Source organism: Acipenser ruthenus, chromosome 21 (genome assembly GCF_902713425.1).
Source record: "Acipenser ruthenus chromosome 21, fAciRut3.2 maternal haplotype, whole genome shotgun sequence".
In the NCBI taxonomy this organism is placed as follows: Eukaryota; Metazoa; Chordata; class Actinopteri; order Acipenseriformes; family Acipenseridae; genus Acipenser; species Acipenser ruthenus.
In genome coordinates this window covers 10,534,500-10,549,569 of record NC_081209.1, presented here as the reverse complement: position 1 = coordinate 10,549,569, position 15,070 = coordinate 10,534,500, and the positions used below count along the sequence as shown (strand labels likewise).

General features: G+C 42.4%; 2 protein-coding genes across 6 annotated transcripts in view; one reads left to right on the top strand and one right to left on the bottom strand.

The window, feature by feature from the left end:
* Nucleotides 1–834: 834 nt before the first annotated feature.
* LOC117427795 (acyl-CoA dehydrogenase family member 11-like) lies at nt 835–13,505 on the bottom strand. Of its 2 annotated transcripts, none has more exons than XM_058994800.1 (15): nt 13,440–13,505; nt 11,583–11,887; nt 10,297–10,529; nt 9,557–9,656; nt 9,357–9,474; nt 8,301–8,443; nt 7,586–7,735; nt 7,405–7,499; nt 6,216–6,315; nt 5,359–5,499; nt 4,968–5,060; nt 2,882–2,989; nt 2,277–2,448; nt 1,994–2,060; nt 835–1,595 (listed from the first exon to the last, which is right to left on the bottom strand). In XM_058994800.1, exons 2-15 carry the CDS (start codon nt 11,868–11,870, stop codon nt 1,469–1,471), a joined length of 1,935 nt encoding a protein of 644 aa, XP_058850783.1. In that variant the 5' UTR covers nt 11,871–11,887; nt 13,440–13,505; the 3' UTR covers nt 835–1,468. The 2 variants fall into 2 exon arrangements, with proteins under 2 accessions (XP_058850783.1, XP_058850784.1); XM_058994801.1 differs by lacking the exon at nt 13,440–13,505 and adding an exon at nt 13,337–13,433.
* The window catches only part of LOC117428397 (THO complex subunit 5 homolog), a 20,100-nt gene continuing 18,516 nt past the window's right edge, over nt 13,487–15,070 (top strand). For 2 of the 4 annotated variants that reach the window (XM_058994796.1, XM_034902193.2), the window contains exons 1-2: nt 13,529–13,682; nt 14,246–14,370. In XM_058994796.1, coding sequence (XP_058850779.1) covers nt 14,275–14,370 — 96 coding nt within the window. In that variant the 5' untranslated portion in view covers nt 13,529–13,682; nt 14,246–14,274. Of the gene's footprint in view, nt 13,683–14,203; nt 14,371–15,070 lie in introns of all 4 variants that reach the window. The other 2 variants (XM_058994795.1, XM_058994794.1) reach the window with 2 other exon arrangements.

The following is a 15,070-nucleotide window of genomic DNA, read 5'->3' as shown; positions in this document are numbered from 1 at the left end:
TTATTAGCACTAGCAATGTCGTTGCTACCTCCCACTCCTTTTCCTCTGTTCATCGCTTGTTTCTTTGCTTGTATTTCATAATTCAATTTGATATATACAGCTATTTACAAGACAGCAACATAGAAAAAGGTTACTGCTGCTTCCTGGTACCTAATCACTTCCTTTGTCGAAGTTCAAACTCATTCCAGTGGTCTGGCTGCTACCAGACCAGGTGACCTACAGCAAAGGAACCAGGCTGCAGTATTTCATCAACAGTGTTGTACTTGAAATAGACCCAGTAATAAAGCTAAAAAGGAAAGGAATTGATGTTAAGGCCTTCCTTTTGAAGTACGGTATATACATATGCTAAATGTTTGCAACATGACTAAATGCTATAATCGTCTTTCTCATACAAAGTTTCTGCAAAAAGGATTGTGAAGCAGATTGAGTCACACCCAGAATGGTTATACAGAACTGGGTTCTCTAGAGGCTGTAGAATTCTAGATGCCTTCCCTGCTTAAAAAAGACCCTCAAATAGACATGCTCCTGTTGCTATTAACAGGATGAATTAAAAGGTAGCTAATACGCATTTGTTATATTATATTTAATCCGGGGGAAAAATGGGTCACATGACTCATTCTGACGGAAAGATCTTGTATATTTAATCGTGAATATGATGGGGTCAAGAAATAAATGTGTTCTTTTTATTCAGCAGTGATAACTGTTCCTAAAACACCTCTGTTTGCCATCCCATTCCTCTACCAACTACACTAGTCACAAATACACTTGGCAAGATTAATAACAGCATAAACTCACACTGAAATAGCCCAACACCAGATCACAGTCACCCTGCAATGATATTTACTTATTTCTGTTTATTTTGCATTTAGTTGAGGCATCAAGTTTACATGATGATGATGATTCTTCTTCAAAAAATAAAAATCATCAAGACAGTAAGAAGAAAAATGACAAAACAACATGCTGGATTCGGTGTGATCCATAAAAGCAGACCCAGGTTACTACTGCAGGGTAGGAAAAATGAATATAATTCTACCCAAACCTGTCAATTTAACAATTTACAATGCAGTGCCTCTGTAGATAAAAAAAGGATATTATGTCATATAGAACACGTGCACCTTTACAGAAACCCTACACAAGTCTACAACTATGTCACCCGTTTCACAAGCCTTGGCTAAATAAGGCTGTATGAAATACATACAGGATATAGAGAAAACTAAACTGAGGATTCCAGTAAAAGGGGGGGCATCCGCACAAACAAAAAACAATCAGCCTGCGCTAGACCTGTGTCATTATTTTAGTGTGTGTTTGTTTTAGCTGCTACTTTACCCTGCCCAGTAAACAGATTCTTCATTTTTCTTTGTATAGAGTTCCTGTTTAGCACTGTATCTGTATCACAGCAGTACTCTGTGAACTCCCCTCTCATTGTAGCCTGTCTGGAGGCAGTGAAGGGGTGGGTGTGCTGGGTGTATTACAGTCTTCCTTTGACGACGGGGCTCCCCTCATACACCAAGGCAGTATCCATGGCGGAGGAGTCACGGCTATAGCAACCCGTTTTCTCTTTGGTAACAACTGGGCACAGATCCTGCTCACACCACCTGCAGGGAGGTAACACAACATCATGAGCACAATGCACAGTACAGTGTGTATATATAAACAACACTGTGCAAGGAGCAGCAGGATAAGCACGATGCATATCATTTGGAATATATTGTATCATGCTGTGGATGACCATGTATATTACATTACAATTGCTGTTTGAACATGTTCTCAAACAGTAAGTGCACAACAAGACTATGATGCATCCATGTTCTTAACAGGCTATTTCTCCAAAGATTCCATCTTTGTCTACAAACACCACTGGTTGACATTTTTGAACCAGTAATACTAAACACAAACATTTTCTGTAATTCTGTGTTGCTTTTCTCTCTTGTTTATTGTGTTTGAATGCATGATAATCTTTGAAGCAGGACATTCCGATGGACACATACTGTACCTTAGGGCAGCACAGAGGTCAGACTGTGAGGCTCCTTCCCAGGCAGCATGGTCCACTAACAGAGTGCCTAGATAGAGAGAGAGAGAGACACAGTGAGCCTGCCTGGCACTAACAAACCTTCATCCTCCTGTACTGTACACTACCCTCCTGCTCTGTGTAGAATGTTCCCTGCACAGTGAGTATAAGAGCCTCCCTCTGCTCTGGGTGGAATGTTCCCTGCACAATGAGTATAAGAGCCACACTCTGCAGGACTGACTTTAGCCATAACATTGAGATTTCATACCCATGTAGATCCGGGCCAGGCTGTAAGCAAAATCTCGGGCTGAGAGCTGCATGAAGTCTGGGCCCCTCTCTGAGGAGACCTGTGCAAACTGGCCCAGCCTGTGGAGGGAGCTCTCCACTGCCTTCATCGCTGGGGTCAGAGCTGGCCTCACTGACGCAGCTTCTAATTTCCGCTGGAAAAGAGCAGAACACAAGCTAGACACGCCTGCAATAACAGTCAACCATGGGCAGTCAGGTTGTGTGACTGCTTCTGGTAAAACATCAGTAATTAATGCAAAAACCGACTGCCTACTTTCAGCCATCAGGTCTGTCAGATCTTCATACAGCGAGATGCAACCTTTGTATATATTAGAGTCAGAGACCGCCCAGAAGTGCTACATAAGTGTTTCATTTTTCTGTCCAACCCCTGAATATCAATTTCATTTACAGGCACCTGGGAGACATCTTGGAACTTTACTAAAGAACCCAGCTTCTCCCTAGCCAGCTATCTGCCTCAGAGTCTTTTGAAGGCTCTGCGATACAAGATTGTGAGATAGTTCAATGGAAGTGTTTCAAATACTCCCTGTGCTAACAAGCCTCCACCCATCTATCCTGATGGTCGCTCACCTTGATGTCTGTGAAGAAGGCCTCCAGCACCCGGCCCCGGCTCTTTGCCAGCGAGCGCAGGACATCCAGGGACAGGATGTTGGTCGTGCCCTCCCAAATACTCAGGACCTGCGGAGGGAGGGAGGAAAGGACATCAAGTATAACATAGAACAAAAAAAATGCGTTTTCCTTTCACAAAACTTCAATATGCAGGGGCATGGTTGGGATCAGTGCTAAAATTGAAACTGCCCTTTATAATGCAAAAGTCTGTCTTTCCCTATTACACTATGTAACACAATTTTTGTTCCTGGGTAGTAGGTGTTATTTCCTAATTGCTTATGCCTCAAAAGTATAGAAAATGGCTATTATTCCCCACAAACTTTGCTTTTGTGACCAGGACAGTGATATTTTGAAATTTACCTATTTCCAATGAGAAAACGGGCGAATTTGTTCACATAAAGTCAGAAAAAAACAACATATGAATCCAAATTAACATGTATTTATACTAAAGTAATACAAAAATGACTACAAAAGATTTAGAAGTGAGTGGTTTTTCGAGATTTACGATTATACTGTAAATCACTTTCACGAATCAGCCCCCAAATGTAGTCTCCCATCATGTTCTCGTTATACTGTCCTTGGTAGCGGCGTTCAAAGTCCAGTATATCCTGGTGGAAGCGCTCGCCTTGCTCCTCCAAGTACGCTCCCATGTTCTCCTTGAATTTATCAAGATGAGCATCAAGGATATGGACTTTGAGGGACATCCTACAGCCCATTGTGCCGTAGTTCTTCACCAGAGTCTCAACCAGCTCCACATAGTTTTCGGCCTTGTGATTGCCCAGGAAGCCCCGAACCACTGCAACAAAGCTGTTCCAAGCCGCTTTCTCCTTACTAGTGAGCTTCTTGGGGAATTCATTGCACTCCAGGATTTTCTTTATCTGTGGTCCGACGAAGACACCGGCTTTGACCTTTGCCTCAGACAGCTTAGGGAAGAAGTCTTGAAGGTACTTGAAGGCTGCCGACTCCTTATCTAGAGCTCTGACAAATTGTTTCATAAGGCCCAGTATGATGTGCAGTGGTGGCATCAGCACCTTCCGGGGGTCCACCAGTGGCTCCCACTTGACGTTGTTCCTCCCCACAGAGAACTCGGTCCGCTTGGAAGGGTCCACCATGCAGAAGTAGCAGTTGCTTGAGTGGTCAGTGGGTTCCCGCCAAATTCTTGGGATAGTGAACTTCATGGCTCTCTTTTCCCCTCTGTACCATCCTACAAAAATACATTTATTTCACCCATGACTAATGTGTAAGAGATTCTCGCAACATTTTTCATATATGATATATTTTTTCAATAACATTGAAAATTGTAAAACATTTTAAAATTAAAAACTTTTACAATTTTAAAAATTTTAACAAATTTTATAACATAAAATTCCGAGCAACAATTGTCCATCTTACCTTCCAGAGTTTTTTTGCAGTGCTCGCAGGTGAAATGAGGTGCCCAGGGTTTGTTTTGATCCCCGACAGGCATGCCGAAATATGCCTTGTAGGCCTCACACATCTTAGCAGATGCTTCCACAGAGTACTTTTTTGCTCTTGTCTTGATAAATTGGCCGCAGACATAGCAAAATGTGTCTGCCGGATGCTTGCAGCCTCTTGATGCCATCTCATAAAAATGCAGATATGTATCCACTTAGGCAGCTGGAACTAAACTGAACTGGTGGGCTTAAGGCCCCTGTATTTATACTACTATTTATATTACTGGAAAGTTCTAGAAAGTTCTAGAAGTTACTCCAAGTTTACTCAGCACTGAATCTATCTGGAAAATAGGTAAATTTCAAAATATCACTGTCCTGGTCACAAAAGCAAAGTTTGTGGGGAATAATAGCCATTTTCTATACTTTTGAGGCATAAGCAATTAGGAAATAACACTTACTACCCAGGAACCAAAAAAAAAAAAAATTGTTACACGGTGTTATCACAATTGACCCTGAGCGTTTCTGTTGTAGCGAGCACAATAAATGGAGTAACTCTGATATAAAAGGTCCTCTGTTAAGTTGTAGTGTATGCACTCTTCTCCTTTATTTCAAGTTGTTTCTCCAGGTGTTCCTACCTGTGCATCCCTCAGCAGCACTGGCAGGCCGGTGTCCTCCATGTAGCCCTGACCCCCGAAACACTCCAGCCCCTCCGAAATCACCGCCACCGCCTGAGGAGAGACATCGCCCTGTGAGAGAGAGCATCACCACTGTACCACATTCCGCCCTCCCTGTGCGTCATACTGCCCCCTTCCAAACAAATACACTCACACACACAAACACACTGCAAGACATTATGCCACCTCACTTTGTGCACATGCACTCACCCTGCACTCACCACAACAAGCACTCACACAGGAATTCTTTCAGGTAGATCAGAATGAACAATGAGCCACATCACAGGCGTTGTCTCAATTTTAAAGTCACTCAGCTTGCTGTGTGTAATGTGTCCCTCCCTGCTCCTGGTACCTGTTTGCCGGTGTACAGCTTGGCGACCGGTGTGAGCAGTCGGAGCATGTCCAGCTCCAGCTCAGATGCACAGCCTGTCTCCTCCCTCCCCAGCAGACGAGACAGCTCCATCAGCAGCAGGAAGGCAGCGCGTGTCTCCACCTCACACACACACACACACACAGAGACACAATCAACACAGCTACAGCAACTAGGGGTCAAATCTCAGATGTCCCTATATTTTAAAGGAACTTTCCTAGTAAAGAGAACAAAATGTCATTAGTTATTATTATTATTATTGTTATTATTATTATTATTTATTTCTTAGCAGACACCCTTATCCAGGGTGACTTACATTAGTGGTGATAAACTAGATTTAGACACCTAGTTAATACACCTATTTAATATTTAACATGGGTACCTGGGTTACACAATGTTTTTACCGGCACTAAATAGTATCCATAAAACACATTTATCCTTTTTTATTTTTTCTACTGCTGCTAAACACTTTTGTGTTGTCTTGACATTTACTTGGTCGATATCAAGCATATGAATAGAACTTGTTTTAAATGATAAAGCACTTATCAAATATTCAGTGTAACATTTTCATGACATAACAATTCTTTAGTCACGAGTACACAGTTGGAAATCATGTGGAGATAGCGTTGTTGATGCTCAATCACTAGGATCCTTTAGGAACCAACTAGACAAAGTTCTGGGATTAATCAGTTACTAGGAACCACAAGCACTGATGGGTTGAATGGCCGCCTCTCCTTCATAACGTTTCCTAGGTTCCTATGTTCTGTGCTTCCCACAGTTCAGTTAGCACTGAATAATGGAATCAAAGTGTTTCCTCTTTAGACCAGACAGCACTCTACCTCCATCCTCGCCATGGTCTGCATATGAAGTGGATGCTCCTTCAAGAACTTTCCAAACACGACGCGCTTGGTGGCGTACTCTCGACCCAAGTTAATTATCCTGCAGGAAGACAGCAACACGGCTTCAGTAAGACTTCTTTTCAAAAAACTCCAAATTAGAAGGCAGGAATTAAGCAATCCAACAGTAAAACGGTTGTATTATGCCATTTTCAAAACAGAATTTGCAGTCAATTAAGCTGAGGTCAAACTTCTAAGAAACTAAAGTAGACAAACATTTCAGCTGCTGCCTTCAGCAGTGTAATCATTACTGCCAGAGAGACAGAAAGAGAGAGAGAGCAGTAGAAGACTACCCTTCTGTTCAGTCCTCAGCCTCTATCAAAGAGAGAATGAGTTGAGTTGTTTTATGGTTTTCAGAGCAGTTGTGAAACCATGAAACTCAATGCTCTTGTGCCCAGACTGTAGGAGGTCTACACCATGAGTGAGGTTCTCTGCATTAGGACAGGACTCTGACAATGTGTAGCAGAATACCGATTTCAACACAGAAAAGCCATAGAAAAGCCATTAATACGTAATCTTCTGTAGAATGAGAAGCCGCAGCCACACAGGTTTAGAAATGTACATTTTTGTGGCAGGGAACAGTTGCCAATGATGAATCATAATGGAAGCTGATTAAGTTGATTGGCCACGGTCCTGTTGGCAGCTTCATGTTAGCCGTTGCAAAACGTGATTAAAAACAAAAAGCTTACATTTAAAACAGCAGCGTAAAATGTATTTTGAACATCAACTTGGTATAGAGTGTGCAGCTGTAGTCAATTTATTTTTCCTATATGGATCCGTAATACAATTTATTACATATTCTATTGTTTATAACAACAATACATTTCCAGTTCATCTGCTAATATACAGTCACTACATATTAAAGTATTTTATAAAGTTTCACAAATGTCTTGTTAATAGATACATAAACTGTGCTATAAACTACCCACATTAGTATTAATAGACCCTTTAATTAAATATTGGGCCATTCTATCTATATTTACTAGTAGCACTCCAGTGTGTGTGCTGTGGGATATCACCACTGCCTCTAACTCACAACACACGAGGCGTGGCTTATCCCACACCACACCCCATCAGGATTCATTGCCTCGGAGTGACATGCTTACATCGTGACTGCTCTCTCGACACCTACCTTCTCATGCACCCAACTGCAGAGATGACGTTGTGGATCCGGGTAATCGTCAGCATGTTGGCGATAGAAGCCACTCCTCTTCCCTCCTCAGAGATCTAATGCGAGGGTGAGGCAAAGAGAAATCAACATCCCTCAGAGAGTGGCCACTTTCTACATTTTAATGTGCAATGGTGGCTCTTACCCGCTGGGCTCGCACCCCGTCCAGCAGCAGCTCCGCAGTGGGGACCTGCCTGGTGCCCAGTTTGTCCTTCAGCCGCTGCACCTCGATGTTGTTCAGATTGCCCTGCTCATCTCTGACCTCCACGTAGAACAGAGACAGCCCTTTACTGCCCTGAGAACACAAACACACACGCAAACTGTAGCATTGCAATCACTTATTCAATAATTTTAATATTCAATTAACCAAAAAAGCCCTCTTGTGGTGTAACTTCAACTACTTAATCAAAATATAATGGACTGTGAGGGAAATGGCTTATTTTACAGCAGCAACATCACAGGCATGGTCATTGACATGGTCAGCAACACATTAAGCGTGCAGGATTTATAATTGCAAATATGAAGCCACCAGCTCAAATGCTTTCTGAAATATGAGGCTATGGCACTGTGACAGCGGCAGCAATTTGTTGTCTTACTTTAAAAAATAAAAGCAGTGCTACCTGTATGTACTGCTGTATAACCATAAGCACAACATGAACGACTTCATTTTCACTGTTCACACACCACAATATCACAATAAAAAGATGTGTTCACGTTATTGTATGCATTACACGTACATTTTTTTTGTTACAAAACAGAGGCAGCCAAAGACAATACAGTGTAGTGTAACGACTCAGGGGTTATCTTGCTAGCATCTGTTTTGTGTTTGGGTTTGTTGCCGTTTAAAGCCAGCTCTTCACCTGCAGGGTTTCCCCGTGCTTGTCCACCACCCTGGCGAGGGTCAGTGTCATGTCCGAGTCGGTGGCAGAGGTGAACCACTTGAAGCCGTAGAGCCGGTAGGTCCCGTCTGGCTGGGGCTTTGCCACCGTCTCTGTCCCACTGGCTGAAAGGAAAACCGCTCACAGTTACACTGTATATCCTCCATGTCTCTTTCCACCTTGGCTCTAGGTTACACACCGACTTTCATTTGGTTCTTCCCCTTCTTCATAGCTTGGTTCTAACATATCAATGGATAAATAATTATATTATTTTATAACTATTCCAGATGTCAGCGAACTACCAGCCTCTGGATGACAAAGACCAGCCCTGCAGGTGTCCGCTCTGAGCTCGCTGGGCGCCTGGCCAGCAGGGTTCGCTGTGGCGCAATGAGGAGAAATAGCCCCTGACGTTTTTGCTTCCCTAACCCATGGGAGCACCAGAGCCAATGCGACGTTCCCTTCAGAATATCAAGTGAAGACCAGTGACTCTGCGCTGTATGACTCACCTTGCACACCATACCGCAGTGCTTTTATCGGGGCACATGAGCATACAGTGGATGTAGGTCATGGTAATGTACTGTATTTACAGCAGTGGAGGGAAGGATGTTACAAACATAACTGTCATAAAACAATTCACTAGAATAAGCCTTATTAAGGAGTTAAAAGAATAGTGAAGAACCATGACTTCTCATAAACCGCGTTGTAAAACAGCACATCTTATCAATCCTAAACTTTTAATATCAGTGCAGTAACTGTCACGAGAGAGCTATTGAAATGTCCTTTCATGAGTACATAACATCATGTCATTTTACTGCTTCTCCTAATGTGATGAAAGGTCTCGTCATAACTATATTATAAAAATTATAGGTTGCAACAGTTTTTGGAACCTATATAAAAATAAGTGTGGTGCATTTGGATTCGTTGGGAAGTTGTAATCTAGTGAGATATTGCATCAAATGAAATATTAATATAATGAATTGCTGAAGTGGGCTCCGTTTGTAACCGTTCTTCTCTCCTGAGTTTTAAAGTGATCCCCACCGACATCAGAGCCGCCCTTGCGTTCGGTCATCCACTGGCCCGAGGTCCAGAAACGCTTGGGGTCACGAGAGGTCAGCTGTCGGAATGGCTTTTCCAGCAGGCCAGAGACACCAATCGACTGAAAGAGAACCAGCCTGTATTAAGAACAGATAGAGAACAGTTCCTGTGTGTCCCATGGTGATTTACACACCATCACTCACCTCAATGATCTTGGCAGCCCCGTCAGTCATGGCTAGAGGACAGGAGAAGAGCCCGGCGGAGGGGCAGTACAGGTACAGCTTGGACACCTGGTAAACACGGCTGCAGGAAACACAGGACAGGTAACTGAGGTTAACACAGAGAGGAGGACAACAGAGCTCAGGACAGAAGGGAAGCACTTTTTACAAAGAGTAATGAATGCATGGAAGAGTTTACCATATGATGGAGTAGCATCTAAATTATAAAAATAATTTGATTCTGCACTATGGAATTGGGTTCCCTTAGGTAGAATGCTCGAGTCTTGATGAGCCAAACAACCTCTTATTGTTCCCAATATGCTGATGATAACTGCATCTGTTGTAGAACAAATATTCTTTGCAGAGCAATTAAACTTGGCAGGTTGTGGCTCCAAAAAAAGAGCAATACGCTATTAATCTAGAACTATCATCCGAGACATGAAGTGGCACTTACTAATAGAGTATTTGTATTCAAAGTGTAATTACCAAGGCTTCAAGGTTTAATCTGATCAAACATTATAGTTACAAAAACAACCAACCTGGGATAAAGATGTGATAGCTACTAAAGGGGCCAAGTTATACAAAACTGGGGCTAACTTGACACCCCATTTCTGTTACAACAGGACCTATTAGCAACAGGAATAAAAAGGGGTGGAAAATGTTTTCTAAGGCTGTGTTTGTACATGTAACATGTTTAGATCACGTTTTTCTTTCTCTTTTGTTACCTCCACTGCCCGTATGTCCTCTCGTAGCCTGCGGCTACCAGCCCCTCCTCTGCGGAGATCTCCTTCATGCGGCCCCAGGCAGGGCAGGTGATGATGCGGTCCACGCGCCGCCCCCAGGGATCATAGTGCTGCAGCCGGGGGGGAGTCTCTTCACACTGCCGCCCCAGTGCCTGGATCTCACTGCACAGCCTCTCAGAGAAGCACTCGAGATCCGAACACACCTCCCCCAGCACCTGAGCCACACATACACAGTACAGTCACATCACACCTTCGAACACACCTCCCCCAGCACCAGAGCACACACACACACAAACAGCAACATCACACCTTCGAACACACCTCCCCCAGCACCAGAGCACACACACACAGTACAGTCACATCACACCTTTGAACACACCTCCCCCAGTGCCTGAGCCACATCACACCTTCACACTTCTACTGCGCGCCAGGAGGAACTGCAACAGAACAGAACCATGCTGTCCCAACCGCATCAACAACTTCCTCTAAATTACACCTTCAAAACTACAACATTGTGTTCTGGGTTTATATTAAAATATGTAATGATTAATCAGTAGCCAATACTTTGGAAATACTTGTTTTCCTCCTATTAGCATAAGAACATTTTAACAAGCCCCTTCTTTTTTGTTGTTGATGATCTTTGAGTGTTTTATACTCTGGTGAAGCCACAATGCTACAAACTAGAAGTACTCTCCCAACCATGACCGGTGGAAACAAGACTGAACTGAAGAGTGTTGTGGCAAGATAAATGGGCTTTATCCAAGTCCAAATCTGGAAGGTAACAAAATCAACAGAAACAATAATGGAGAATGCTGTTATCCTTATTGAAGGTAGAACATGCTTTATAAACCTTGGCTATTACCACGTCACCATAATCAATAACCTGCATGTAGGCATATACAACTATGAGCAGCAGCAGGCTGTTTAAATCATTAAAATCAAACCCTATTAACAACAATAGCACACCTTGAGTTCCACTAGCATGTGTACCATATGCTGTATATGTTTTCTGTTGTTGGTCCCATGCTGGTAATCCCTTTTGAAAGTTTACCACTGTAAATTTGCAGTGTAATTGTAATTCAGTTTTTCCCATGCTTAAACCATGCAGTTAACCACGGTTTGCCATGTTCTTTTAATATATGCTTTACAATATCTTTCTGGGCTTCACAATGCTTAACCATGCTTTATTACCCTTTGCTATGCTTTTACTATGGGAAACCTTTCTAAGGGATGTTCTGTGGGAAAGCCAGGCTGCACTACAGCCTCACCTCAGGGGGGAGATGTCTCCTCAAATAGCCCTGGAGCAGGGCATCTTCCAAGAGCTGGTTCCCCAGCAGTGGTTGGTCCTGGAAGAAAGTTCCAATGAGGGACCTGGAGAATGGGGAGCTGGGGTCCTCTGCTCCTGCTGCTCCCGTCTCCCTCATCTCCACCGTTCTCTGCGGGGCACAGAGAGCTGAGTGCCTAGAGGACAGTCCCCTCACCCTCTCCCAGCCCCCAACGCAGGGGCCTCGAGACAGCCTGGCCATCCTGACTGCAATCAGCAGACTCTGGACCATGTTTACACTCGAGTTAACTGCAGAAAAAAAAAACACAACCTTGATATATTATTGTAAGGGTAGAACGATTACTAATTAGAGTCAAATAGTTTAATTGGATCTACAAGTCGCCACTTATTAATAACACATATGACTACATCATGTATTTGACCGTGTCTGGTCCTCTATTTGTGAACGTACTTAATGTTCTAAAACGTCATTTATATGTTAATGCATTGCAACCGTATCGGCATCTTCCATCTGAAACCGCATGTCACGATTGCTTTGCAATCATGTAACCTTCGATTAGTCGGCTACCAGTTTCTGAGGTCAATTGTCACTTTTCTAATTGGGGCTACCCCTCATTATCAGTCGTGCAAATACTCAATAAGAAAAACAACACTGCACTACATTAATGGTGCAATAATGAAGGTTTTAAAGCACATCTGCACAATTCACACTTGTTTTGCTGTTAATTTGTTTTTTCAAGTAAAACTCATTTTCATTTCCACTGTGCAATATGTTCACTTCCTATGATAGTAACAGGACCCCACCTGAGCCCTACACTTTTTTCAACTAATTTGACTGTACTTTGATCTCTTTATAAGGTGTATTTATATGTATGCATTCAATTAGGGTGGGAAACTAATCTAGCATGATGGCACTGCAGCCCCTGGAAAAGAGAGAAAGGATACAGCACGATGCTGAAGATGGCTTCTTATTCGCCAGCTTCTTATTTGCATTCCAGCTTCTTATTCGTATACAACAAATATAACACAAATTGAATAAGTAGCTGGGGTATTTCAGGAGTTAAATCTCTTTGGGTCACTTATTTCAAAGTTGATTCTCAGAGGTGGAACCCCTCTACGACCCCCATGTGTATTTATCCCTGCCCAAAATGGGTTTTGATAGGAAAACAGCAGGCAAACGTGTCAGAGATAGCAAGCTGGCATGTTAGCCAAAAACACAAACTAGACTAGACAAACTATCCAAAAGAATCAACTTTGAAATAAGTGGCCCAGAGCGATTTAACCCCTGAAATACCGCAGCTACTTATTCAATTTGTGTTACATTTGCAATGCGAATAAGATAAGAAGCTGGCGAATAAGAAGCCAACTTCACCATCGTGGATACAGCTAAATGTAGGAAAATGTATTTTAAAATGCGTTTACAATAACAAATACAGTGCCTTATTTACAACATGCATAAAATTACTTTTTGATTTTTTTATTTCACAAAATGCACAAGGCGACTCTAGTTTGTGACAGCCTGTCAAATACTGTATATCACACCAAACTGTGCGAACTTTAATTGAATAAATAAATACGTTGAAACTAATGTAAACGGTGCAAAACAACGCTAACGTTAAACTTGTTTACATGAACAAGTGTTGTTAGATGTAGGCTAAAGTTCATAATGTTCCTTTGACAACGCTTAGTATTATTCAAAGGGAGTTTATAGTCTAAAACAAACGTAGCGTTAATGACCTTGTTCTAAAATAAGTCTTCATTTATTGTGTAAAAATACACATTATTGTGTAAAAACAAAATAGGACCAAATGTCCATACAGACATATTTTGCACAACTTACCAAGTTTCTAAGCCGTAGTATGTCACCCTCTAGCGGGCAGAAAGACACTCTGCAGCTGTGTGTAGTGTTCTGTTTCCGGTTCGGAGTTCGCAGTGTGTTCGTCCATGTTGGTTGAGTTAAGCATTGTGCGACTGACTTTTACTGTTTAATTTGAGGAGATAACGTCTGTTTTCAAGTAGTTTATCTCAACAGAGTCATCTGGAAGCAGTATTTCATCCCGCTAACTTAACGTCTTTGAGTACTGTAAGTGCAGAATTGGGGTTAACTACGCTAAGGCTGAGTTTGCAATGTTTTGAATGCTGCATCGTATAACGGGCAGGTGTTATTTTTGTAGCAATTTTATGTTCTATAACTAACAAACACCATTGGCTTGATTGGAACAGAATTGTTGCTGTCAAAAACAGACAGGGTTGTGAAATAAATATCTTAATTGGTTGTATTTTAAAAGGTGAGCTTACATGAAATGTATCAAATTACATAAATACAGCTTGTGTTGTGATTTTTTTTTCAAAGAAATTAATTTGGTACTTAGTGGTTAAACAACCGATTCAGAACCGAGACGTTTCTCCCACCTTGACTGTTCACTTTATTTTTTCATATTTCACACCCCTGCGTTTCATCTTGTTGGTGTACCAGTTTGTTTACATTAGCTTAAAGGGGGTTGCATTTACAGGGGACAAAGCTGGGCCGCTCCACTTTTTCTCCTATTTAAGCTGTATAGTATTGTTTTTGTATTGTCTTATTGTATTGTTACTTGTGTGCAGGTGCACAATACACACTTGTTTAAACGCCTGGTTGTCTCTCAGAGCCCCTCTCGCACCAGGAGCCAGCAGGAATGTCAGTGGACGCTCTGAAGAAGAGGAAGCCCAAGGTGATCCGGAACGAGGGCGGAACACCAGAAGGGAAGAGGATGAGAGGAGAGGGGGACCAGGTGAGTGAGTGAGCAGGGTTAGAGGGAAGGAAAGAGATTCAGCACACACTGCTACAGACAATTAAGTGATATTCAGAGATGTGTATTATGTATACAGACACTTACATACACTCATCTCCAGTATGCATAATTCATTGCAATCCTTACACACACACACACACACACACCTACCTATCCACCCACACCATGTATGTAGGGTGGACAATAGGGCAGGCACAGGCAAGAATTAGGGGTGGAGGGCACAATTATGTCAGATATTTTGCATCTACAAGTAATTCAGTCACCTGACTATACACCTCTGCATATCCCTTTAATTGTTGGGTGCAGTGGGGCAGCAGTGTGGAGTAGTGGTTAGGGCTCTGGACTCTTGACCGGAGGGTCGTGGGTTCAAATCCCGGTGGGGACACTGCTGCTGTACCCTTGAGCAAGGTACTTTACCTAGATTGCGCCAGTAAAAATAAAAAACCCAACTGTATAAATGGGTAATTGTATGTAAAAATAATGTGATATCTTGTAACAATTGTAAGTCGCCCTGGATAAGGGCGTCAGCTAAGAAATAAATAATAATAATAAAAAAATAATAATAATCATTGTTACAGTAGTTGATAGACCTGAGACAGTGATAGCTTGGAGGCAGTGTGGCTGGTGGACTGAGATGGAGGCAGGGTGGCTTAGTTAATAGGATCAAGCACTTGGAAGG

Coding starts and splice junctions, on each gene's coding strand:
- LOC117427795 (XM_058994800.1), bottom strand. CDS start 11,870: ATGGTCCAGAGTCTGCTGATTGCAGTCAGGATGGCCAGGCTGTCTCGA. Junction 6,316..7,404: donor GCAGTTGGGTGCATGAGAAG/GTAGGTGTCGAG, acceptor GTCTTCCTGCAG/GATAATTAACTTGGGTCGAG. Junction 5,500..6,215: donor AGACCATGGCGAGGATGGAG/GTAGAGTGCTGT, acceptor TGTGTGTGTGAG/GTGGAGACACGCGCTGCCTT.